The sequence below is a fragment of the Clupea harengus genome, chromosome 25 (genome assembly GCF_900700415.2).
Source record: "Clupea harengus chromosome 25, Ch_v2.0.2, whole genome shotgun sequence".
In the NCBI taxonomy this organism is placed as follows: Eukaryota; Metazoa; Chordata; class Actinopteri; order Clupeiformes; family Clupeidae; genus Clupea; species Clupea harengus.
This window is the reverse complement of record NC_045176.1, coordinates 2,692,335-2,703,953: the sequence shown is the minus strand read 5'-3', so window position 1 is coordinate 2,703,953 and position 11,619 is coordinate 2,692,335. Positions and strand designations below refer to the sequence as shown.

Genomic DNA, 11,619 nt, shown 5'->3' with positions numbered 1-11,619 from the left:
CACACACACACACACACACACACACACACACACATTTGTGATGTGTGGCCTCCACTCCTCTCCAATATGTATGATTCAATAACAGGAAATAAAGTTACTGAATATTCAGAGATCACTTTCTATTAATGACAAGAATATTAGTTTTCTGACTGTGAGGACATGAAAAACCTTTTGATTACCTCAACCGTGCCATACTCTGTTTGTGTGCCACGTACACCTGAAAGAACATGAACATGATCAGTTCTCTTTCACAGCTGAAAGGAAAGTCATGTAGTTAAAATACCAGAGTAACAGAGTCTCTATGTAGCTACCTGATTTCACTCGTCTCCAGCAATATACAGCAATAAAAAACTAAGGGATGGCAACAATAGCTGCTACAGCAATAGTTGCAACAGCAATTATGGTTCCATAAGGAGTCACACTTTGTCCTGAGGAGAAAAACAAGTCATCATTACATTATAATTCGTCACACTTATTAGACCTATATATAATAGGCTGAGAGGGTCTGTCTCATCTCTGGTCTTGCACACTTTACTCAGGTCCTCTATATGAGATTCCTTACAATAAAATCATGGAGCGAACCCTGGGCAGATACTGTAGCATACTGTATTGAGCAAACTGTATTCTCTTCAGAGGAATGAAGAATAGGAAACAGTCAACTACATTAATTCCTTAAAATGTACTTTAAAAAAGTCTTAGACCGTGTTGGTTTGAAGGTGATTTAACTTTTTTTTTTACTCCTATTCTGAATTGATGCTTATATGCTTATATGATACGGATATGCTAGGTTTCTATGCCTATTGGCCTATCCATCTCTTCCTTACCTGTAGGGCACAGTAGTTTGAAATCCTTTGCATCATTACTCCAGCTGACTAGGTTGCTATAGTTACAAATGACAACACCACTTCTAACAGAGAGGGTGAGGGTGGAGTCAATGGAGGCTCCACCCTCTGGAGAGCAGGTGCTGTAGTTACAGGTGGAGGTCAGAGAGAGGTCATGACCTTTACAGGTCATATAACAGGAGTCACAGCTGGTCCAGTTAGAGACAACGGACAGGACAGGGGACTCCACTGGATCTGAAACACACACACACACACACACACACACACACACACACACACACACACACATATTTATCAGCAAAACAATTTTACGATATAGAACACAATGTTGTACATTATTGTTCACTTCAGAGTAATAAGTCTCTCTCACCCAGAACAGAGAGCCTGTATTCAGTCTTAACCTCAGTTTCTACAGTATTGATCTCTCCTCTGTAGAGTCCACTGTCATTCTTCTGCAGGTTCTTCAGCTCCAGAGAGAGGGTCTCATTATTAAACTCCACTCTGTCTTGATGGGTGAATACGGTAACAGTGTCTCTCAGAGGTGCATATTTCATTATTTTATCTTGACCACAGTCCCACCTGACATAATCTACACTCTTCTTCTCCAGCTGCTGGTGTCCCTGGAACTCCAGAGTGACAGATCCTCCAGTGGGTCTGAACACAGACACAGATGACCCAGCTATGGAAGGGAGAAAATGTTATGCTAGCTTGTGTGAAACTGAGGTGTTAGTAACGTCCCAATACTATACTGTAAAACATAATACATTCAATAAAAGCACACTGATATGTTGTAAGTACATGGAACTAAATGTACTGCATTGCATGGCTATAGTAATGGTTAAGGTAAGAAGACTAGGCAAAGTTTTAATGAAAGAAATAAGAATAATGAATTTGGTCTGAGCTGCACCGTGAGATGCATAAGGTGGTGTGATGGCATGAACTCTAAACCCATAAATGCTAGGCTCAGTCAGCAGCTAATATATTATGGTGAGTCAGGTTTACACTCCACAGCTCTTTACCGACTGGCCTCCATTACACTCACCATCACAGTCAAGTCCAATTAAAAAGAGGAAACAATAAACGCACAATAAATGCATTACACAAACATTCCTGTTAACATTTGTAATTGAACTGAAACTATATGAAGGAATTGAAAATATTGTGTCACTTCCATGTGGTGACCCAAGGTCAAAATTTGTAACCAACAAGAGAAAAACCCTAAATCGACAAAATGCCTGAATTTGTATAAGAAGAAAAGTTGCTAAAAAGTTTCAGTCAGCAGTCTATGAAAGGCTGGACTCTACCTGTGAGATGCATGAAGGCCACCAGAGTCAGATAACACAAAACTCTGGCTGGAGTCATTGGCCCTCATTCTCGAACATTTTCTGAAGTTTCTTCTGAAATGTTTCTTACGGGCTTCGGAAAAACAACGTAAGCAAAAGACATCCGCCAAATTCATGCACGCTTGAAAATGTGGTCCTACGCAGCAGAAGTTTTCTGGGCTGTGCTCCCCCGGAAGAGTTTTCTTAAATTGAAAGCGCGTTCTCGTGCTCCTGAATTTGCATACATACACGCCCTGCCAGCTCCTTATAAGGGCACGCAACCGTAGTGACGTGTGCAGTCGGAATCGACCGAATCTACACGAAAGCAACAGCAGTGTTCGTGTACATTACATTTAGTCATTTAGCAGACATTTTTGTCCAAAGCGACGTGCAAGGGATAGAACAGTCAAGCTACGAGCAATAGAGACCTAGTGTAACAATAAATACTACTTTACATAAGAAATAGAAAAACGAAATAGGAAATAAAAACGAAGTGCAGGAATGTAACTGCTATAAGTGCAAGTTAAGCACTAGTCGAAGTGCCAGTTAGGAAGGGAGGTGCTCTCTGAAGAGTTGGGTCTTCAAAAGCTTCTTAAAGGTAGAATGGGACGCGCCTGCTCTGGTAGTGCTAGGCAGTTCGTTCCACCAACGTGGAACTACTTGAAAATTCTGGATTGCCTTACTTGCACAGACGGCAGTGCCAAACGACGCTCACTAGACGAGCGCAGCATTCCGGTGTAGTGCTTTTATTTATTTTATGACATCACGGTGCCTCGTAGAATCATGACTATAGGCCTACATGTGGAACGTAATTGTTAATGATACTTTAATCCGAGGATCTGTAGAGTTGATGTGAACGCAATCACCAACGATTTCTCACAAATTCATTAACACGGAGAGTTTTCTTAAATGCGATTCCTCAAAAAACCACAAGATGGCCCACGGGGCCATCTTGTGGTTTTTTAAGGAATCGCATTTGAGAAAACTCTGGCCGAGTTACGACTGCTATTTCGGGTTCGGAAAGTCTTCTGAAGTTCAGAGCAAATCCCAGATGAGAAAACTTTCATGAATGCCAAATGTTGTCCTAAATCCAATTCAGAAGAAATTCCTCTTAAATTCCTCTTAAATTCTTCTTAACTGCGTTCGAGAATGAGGCCCATTGTGTTCAACAGTTGTGTGAAACTGCTGGCTGAAGCTGTGCTTTATAGAATCGGACGTAGGAGGGGTTTAACGTCCTGTCTGAAACTTCACAAAGAGGTGTCATGCAGAATCAAGCCTGTGGCAGAGTTGAAAAACAATAAAAGAAACAGTAAACCCACTAGAGGAATAGAAGGAGGTGATGGTAAAGGTTCTAAAGTTCTTCTTTCGCAGATTGGCCGGTCAAATGGGAAACCAGTCAATGGGCAACAAACTTCTTCACACCTTCTTGACGTCCTTTGTACGTCTCTTTGAATAAAATCGTCTGCTAAATGACTAAATGTAAATGTAAAATAGACCTTCACTTAGCCTTGACAGCAGAACAGAGACAGCTAGGAGAGTAGCTCAGGGGAGTGTGATCTGCTCAAGGTGTTTGTGGTCTCTGCACCGAGCTGTAGATGGGGTTTGCTGCAGGCTGAAAACGTACACAAACAGCAGCACCATGTGTGTGTGTCAATGAAGCATATCCAAACCTTGACTACAGCACTATTCAATTCTTAGAATCCTTTGATAATCACAAGCACGTATAAGATCACACTCAGCCAGGTCTGTGCATGCAGGCTAGCAGGTCATTTGGCACATGCGGAGGTATTGACTGGCCTTACAGGAATCACACTTCTCCCATCACCTCCTGTCTGTGGTCGTTAGTGACCTCTATGGCCCATGGGTTAATTCTTAGAATCCTTTGATAAGCACTAGATTCAGGTCTCCTTCCTGGCAGCATACAGACTGGTGGGAGAGGAGCTCAGGGGAGTGTGATCTGCTCAAGGTGTTTGTGGTCTCTGCACCGAGCTGTAGATGGGGTTTGTTTTACTTACCTAACCATTTTGACTTCCATATACTGTATGTCAGACCCTGCCAATCTTTTGAATCAGTAAATCAAGGTTATTTACTGAAACTAAATAGGAGAGATTCCAAAACAGAAAATGTATCAAAAATATAAGGAAGTGCACTATAATATTGTGTCGGCTCTTCACTACAAGTGTGTGAAGCAGCGACACTACAGGACCACCTGGGCCCTGAGGAGCAGTGACATCTGTGCACACTTGTGCATATGTGTATGTCCCTTGTGCGAACTGTGCACACTTGTACATCTGTGCATGTCCCTTGTGCGAACTGTGCACACTTGTACATCTGTGCATGTCCCTTGTGCGAACTGTGCACACTTGTACATCTGTGCATGTCCCTTGTGCGAACTGTGCACACTTGTACATCTGTGCATGTCCCTTGTGCGAACTGTGCACACTTGTACATCTGTGCATGTCCCTTGTGCGAACTGTGCACACTTGTACATCTGTGCATGTCCCTTGTGCGAACTGTGCACACTTGTACATCTGTGCATGTCCCTTGTGCGAACTGTGCACACTTGTACATCTGTGCATGTCCCTTTTGCAAACTCTGAATAAGTACTGCTGCCTCCCCGTCTCATCACTTAGGGCCCTCAGTATAAAGGGTTAATGATATCTGTTGACTATTTTCACATTGATGTTGTTGGACCGTTACCACTGACTAGGACAGGGTTTATCTCCTGCTGCAAAATGGCTTCTCTGAGTAGCAACAGAAAAACCACAGCAGTAGCAACAGAACAACAAAAATGCAACAGGAATGTTCTTATTCAATCTCATTTCAATTGTTATTGAACCAAACATAAACTTGGTGATCCTGGCAAAGACATCACAGTTAGTCGAAGTACTGTGTCTACCTGTGAGATGAACGAAGGCCGCCTGAATCAGATAGCACAACATCCTCATCGACTTCTTTCTGAGCTACATTACCTTTGGCCTTACCAGACATACCAGTCCACACTTGAATGCAGAATGCTAAATGGCCAGCATGTTTGTACTGAGGCATTTGGCATCTGAGAGAGATCACATCCTCTGCTATTGAACAGTCATCAGGGCTGCTAGGAGCAATGTTGGCCCATGTTTTGATAAAGGACACCTGCCTTGTAAACTCCTATGGGCCTGATTTGAACACAATAGGCAAAGGTTTTGCTCAAGCTGAATCTGTCATCTTAACAGGTTTATGCTCTATGATAACTAAACATTAACGTTGTGGCTTAATTTACCTCAATGTGTTTCTTGAGGTTGGATGGGGAGTTTTTGAATGCCAATATTTCAGTAGCTTTGGGTAAGCATACCTTACCCAAAGGCACTTCATACGGTACGAAGAATCTTTCACTCCAACACATATTTCTGGAAATAAGGCCACGGGTGTTGGTCTTCGTCACGTGCTTCCATCATGAAATCAGTCATTGTAGAGTGGAATTCTACTCATGTAGGCTAGTCGCTCGCTGGGAATCAAAAAAACGCGGCTTTGAGAGCACTTGTTTGCAATTGTGCATTATATTAACGTGATTAACCAATGATTTAACTAGCAAGCTAGGACCACTGCTTCGCCAAGCATGCTTGCTTGCAGTCTGTGTTCCACCACAGTCCCCGACGTTGGTCTCATTAAACACACCCTATGGCGTCAATTTCCGGTTATATAGATTTTCCGCTATTTCCGCTTTTCTCAAAAACCTTTGAAAGGCATCACCTCCTACAATTTTTGTCAAATCTTCTTCAAAATCACCAGAGATGATCTTCAGACCAAGCCTCACAAAAGTTACCCAACAGAATTTTGATCCTCACAACCGTTGGTCCGGTACAGCCACTCAAATTCAGCAGAAAAGCCGCCAAACAGGAAGTGAAGTCATATCTCAGCAAATCTTTCAGATATCAACACCAAACTTGGTAAGCACGTGGAAGACACTACAACATGTTCCCATGTGCAAAGGCAACTTCATATCTTCAAAATGATTGATATAAAGCAAATTGCATTAATCGCTAACGCTAAAATAATGCTTTACACATTTTCCATTCAAAAAGTGATACTCTGATTCAATCACACGTTCATATGAAGACACTTGAGAATATTTAGTACACAAATCTGGTACCTTTGGCAGTGTGTGCAGGTGCCAAGTCCTGCTGGTAAATGAAATCCGCATCTCCATAAAGCTGGTCAGCAGAGGGAAGCATGAAGTGCTCTAAAACTTCCTGGTAGACGGCTGCGCTGACCTTGGACCTGAGGAAACACAGTTGACCAACACCAGCAGATGACATGGCACCCCAAACCATCACTGACTGTGGAAACTTTACATTGGACCTCAAGCAGCTTTGATTCTGTGCCTCTCCTCTCTTCCTCCAGACTCTGGGACCTTGGTTTTCAAAGGAAATGCCAAAGGTACTTTCATCTGAGAAGAGAACTTTGGACCACTGAGAAACAGTCCAGTCCTTTTTGTCCTTATCCCAGGTAAGTTGCCTCTGATGTTGTCTCTGGTTCAAGAGTGGCTTGACACAAGGAATGCGACAGTTGAAGCCCATGTCCTGGACACGTCTGTGCGTGGTGGCTCTTGAAGCACTGACTCCAGCTGCAGTCCACTCCTTGTGAATCTCCCCCAAATTCTTGAATGGGCTTCGTTTCACAATCCTCTCAAGGCTGCAGTTATCCCTGTTGCTTGTGCACCTTTTTCTACCACATTTTTTCCTTCCATTCAACTTTCTAAATGTTCTGCTTGGATACAGCACTCTGTGAACAGCCAACTTCTTTAGCAATGACCTTTTGTGTCTTACCCTCCTTGTGCATGGTGTCAATGATCGTCTTCTGGAGAACTGTCAAGTCAGCAGTCTTCCCCATGATTGTGTAGCCTACTGAACCAGACTGAGAGACCATTTAAAGGCTCAGGACACCTTTGAAGGTGTTTTGAGTTAATTAGCTGATTAGAGTGAGACACCATGAGTCTTCAATATTGAACTTTTTCACAATATTCTAATTTTCTGAGATACTGAATTTGGGGTTTTCATTAGCTGTCAGTTATAATCATAAAAATGACAAGAAATGAACATTTGAAATATATCAGTCTGTGTGTAATGAATCTATATAATATATGAGTTTCACTTTTTTAATCGAATTACTGAAATAAATCAACTTTTTGCTGATATTCTAATTTATTGAGATGCACCTGTATAATGAGTTTCGCCATAATTCAGTTGTAAATAATGTTGGCGTTTTGGAGCCACCTCTGGAGCTGTGGTGTACTGCAGGTCGGCAGTTTATATGTGTGTACTGTTGCCGTTACTAGACAGAAAAAGTTTGCCTGTCAACGGTAGGTCCACTGTACAAAATGACCCTGATGATTTATAAACTTACAGATTGATGAATGCAATAAATGTCGACAACTTCGACATATTACATGTAGTTTATATGATTAGTATGTATTTTGTTGTTTGTAAAGAAGTTTTATCAATGGGCAGAGAATTTTATCATATTTTGTATACCACGAGGTTCATCATAATACATACTGATTAGCTAGCTAGTTCGCTGGGAATTTCCCCTTCTCCACGTTCCGTAAGCTAGCTAACTGTACTGCCGTACTGAATGTATTTTGTCATTTGATTTTATTGGTTCAGATGCTGTGTACCAACTGTGATATTTGCATGAACAGGTATGTTGCTGTTACAATAGTATGTTATATATGTGAACTGAAATATGTGCATTGTTGATTAAATTGTTTGTGCGCTGTTTTACTTGTGCGTGATTAATGTGTTGTTTAAATGAGACAGGAAAAAGTTTGCCTGTCAAAGATGCTGTGTACCAACTGTGATATTTGCATGAACAGGATTAAAATAATTAAGCAGTTGCAGTATTCGTCAGTCCTCAGTTTGACCACCGTCACATAGGCGGAGTGTAGGTTGTAAAGGGGTTTGGGTGAGAAAAGACAAACAGCCTTTTGCATACTCATCACCCTTTCCCTGAAAACAAGATTAAACCTATTCTTAAACTAGCTTGAAGAAGCAGTGAAATACTTGTGTGTTTAATACCCTATATACATCCTCAATCTTTTGTTTAGGGTGTTTTTGTTCGTGTAGATTTTTAAGAGAGAGCTAATGTCAGCAAGTGCAATGGTCTTTTGAGTACACTTGTTGTGTCACACTGCTGCAAGAATCGGGCCGCTAACTAACAGCAAAAGACCACGGTGTCGCCACCTGCCGGAAATGAAACAGGAGTGGCGTGACTGTTATTGTTATTGTTGTTAAAATGGCGACCGGAGGAGAGGCCCCGGAGTCTTGGTACCTTGCCCTGCTGGGTTTTGCGGAACATTTTAGGACATCTAGCCCCCCGAAGATTCGTCTTTGCGTGCATTGCCTCCAAGCCGTTTTTCAGTTCAAGCCGCCGCAAAGGGTCGAAGCGCGAACTCATCTTCAGCTCGGTTCTGTCTTGTACCACCACACTAAGAATAGCGAGCTCGCCCGGAATCACTTGGAAAAAGCGGTAAGACTTTATTAGGAAAGGTCGTGGATATAACGTTAAAGGGAGTATGAGAACAGGCCACTGTGGCTGTCCCGGTGGCGCTATGTCTTCCATGTCAACACTCCGTTTATAAATATATTACTCGTAGTTAATACATACGCTCACGTTGCTTGGACATATCATATAGGAGTGATTTAAATGTATAGTTAGCTAACGTTGCTATTAGCCAGTTAGCATATGGTGATTCAGCCTAGCTTTACTGTATCTTTGCAAAGAATCACTGGAGCTTATATGTCGCCCAGATCAGAGTTTGCTATAAACATTTTGGTTTGTGTCTTTGACGGCTCTGTTAAAAAAAAATGCATTTTTGACACGCGTTTTGTCTTCTTTTCATTCTACAGTGGTTCATCTCGCAACAAGTATCCTTTTACATGAAATCGAATCCTTTTTCTTTACAAATTGACTCATAACTTAACGTCACACACATGCAAAGTAGTTTACCTAGTCAACACATAATTACATATTTTATAACGTTTGGAAAACTAGAGCATTAAGTTTAAGTTCATTCTTGTAACTTATTGGACGTTGTAATGTATAGCTTTGCAAGTGGCAGTGGCACTCTCCAGCTCAAACGTTTCCTTTACCCCGAAAATCAGCTTCCTCAGTTTGAAGATGTTAAATTTGAGGCAGCAAGTCTTCTGTCTGAACTGTACTGTCAACAGGTAAGTACTTTTATATAATTGAGAAACTTATGGAACCACTGAATTTAAGAAGCAACAGCCCTAATGTTCATGTTACCACACAGCTTTTACATGTCTCTTCCCCTTCTCTGTCTCAATGTGTCGCCCCCATCCCCTCTCTCTTTCTCGTCTCCCTTCCTTATCTATGACACCAATCTCTCTCTTTCTCTCTCTGTCTGTCTATTTGTATGTCTGTCTGTCTGTCTGTCTGTCTCCCTCTCCTTGAAGAACCTGGTGGACTCTGCAAAGCCTCTTCTGCGTAAGGCCATCCAGATCTCTCAGCAGACTCCCTATTGGCACTGCAGACTGCTCTTCCAGCTCGCTGTGAGTCGCAGACACGTCTCACTCCACCACACATCTCTCTCACTCCACTACACGTCTCACTCTCCACTACACGTCTCACTCTCCACTTCACGTCTCTCACTCCACTTCACGTCTCTCACTCCACTACACGTCTCTCTCTCCACTACACGTCTCTCTCTCCACTACACATCTCTCTCTCCAATACACGTCTCTCACTCCACTACACGTCTCTCACTCCACTACACATCTCTATCTCCACTACACGTCTCACTCTCTACTACACATCTCTCTCTCCACTACACATCTCTCTCTCCACTACACGTCTCACTCTCTACTACACATCTCTCTCTCCACTACACATCTCTCTCACTCCACTACACGTCTCTCACTCCACTACACGTCTCTCACTCCACTACACATCTCTCTCACTCCACTACACGTCTCTCACTCTCCACTACACATCTCTCTCTCCACTACACATCAATCACTCTCCACTACACGTCTCACTCTCCACTTCACGTCTCACTCTCCACTTCACGTCTCACTCCACTACACGTCTCTCACTCTCCACTACACATCTCTCTCTCCACTACACATCAATCACTCTCCACTTCACGTCTCACTCCACTACACGTCTCTCTCTCCACTACACATCTCACTCTCTACTACACGTCTCTCTCTCTCTCCACTACACGTCTCTCTCTCTCTCTCTCTCCACTACATGTCTCTCTCTAGACAGTCAAATTCATCTCTGTGTGTCCAAATGGACAGATTACTGGTTCCTCTTGTGGTCGTTCTTTACCTTGGTTTGCACATGACCATGACATCGGACAGCAAACCATTACAAACCATAAGGACCTCAAAATGTGATGATCAACTTTAGCCACTGAAGACTACAGGGCTGTTTTAGATAGATAGATTGTTAGATTGATTTTTAGATTCATTTGTATTTTAGATTGATTTTTATTTTAATTTGTATTTTAAGAGTGATGTCGTGACTATGAAGGGAAAGAGATCTATTCCTCAAATGTCCAGTTAAAGTGGCAAGTTACAGGGCAGTATGAAGGGCATGTTGCTAAGTAACCATCACAAATGTACTTGCTACAGCTAGTGAAGGCAGGTTTGTCCTTAAGCATTTTAGCAGGTCAGGTGTGTGGATTGGTTTTAGCATCATTTTAGCTTCTGATTGTTAAATCCCACTTGTTTGTTTATGTGTGTGTGCATGTGTGTGTTCTTCCCTCAGCAACTGCACACTCTGGAGAAGGATCTGGTCTCCGCCTGTGACCTGCTGGGTGTCGGGTCTGAGTATGCCAGAGTAGTAGGCTCCGAATACACCAGGTAGAGGCACACACACACACACACACACACACACACACACACACACACACACACACACACACATATACACCCGCCTGTACACACACACACACACACACACACACACACACACACGTCCAAAGATACACACACACATACCATACATACAATGGTCGTTAGCTATACACATAAGTTTATGTTTGTGCATAAATAATACAAACATACAACAACACAACATAGAAGTGTGTCAAGGGTGGAGATTGATGTGTGTTAACCCATATGTTTCTGTTCTCTAAGAGCGCTGTTCCTGCTCAGTAAAGGCATGGTGAGTGTACTCACACTCTCACACTCACACTCACGCTCACACACACACACACACACACACACACACACACACACACACACACACACACACACTCACACACTCTCTCTCACTCTATGTAGTTCCACTCATGATTGAGACCTAAGTAGTTTTATTAAAATTTCACATGCATACTACATTGACGTAATGTTGTGTGTTGTTTGTGTGTGTGTGTGTGTGTGTGTGTGTATGTGTGTGTGTGTGTGTGTGTGTGTGTGTGTGTGTGTGTAGCTGCTGTTGATGGA

At 42.4% G+C, this 11,619-nt stretch overlaps 1 protein-coding gene across 1 annotated transcript in view; it reads left to right on the top strand.

Moving 5' to 3' along the window:
• The first annotated feature begins 8,377 nt into the window (after positions 1-8,377).
• The window catches only part of LOC105909236 (MAU2 chromatid cohesion factor homolog), an 11,812-nt gene continuing 8,570 nt past the window's right edge, over positions 8,378-11,619 (top strand). Inside the window, exons 1-7 of the mRNA XM_031563137.2 lie at positions 8,378-8,674; positions 9,055-9,072; positions 9,310-9,375; positions 9,622-9,717; positions 10,940-11,034; positions 11,311-11,338; positions 11,606-11,619. The exon at positions 11,606-11,619 is cut by the window's right edge and continues 142 nt beyond it. Of these exons, the coding sequence (XP_031418997.1) occupies positions 8,441-8,674; positions 9,055-9,072; positions 9,310-9,375; positions 9,622-9,717; positions 10,940-11,034; positions 11,311-11,338; positions 11,606-11,619 (551 nt within the window). The 5' untranslated portion in view covers positions 8,378-8,440. The remainder of the gene's footprint in view (positions 8,675-9,054; positions 9,073-9,309; positions 9,376-9,621; positions 9,718-10,939; positions 11,035-11,310; positions 11,339-11,605) is intronic.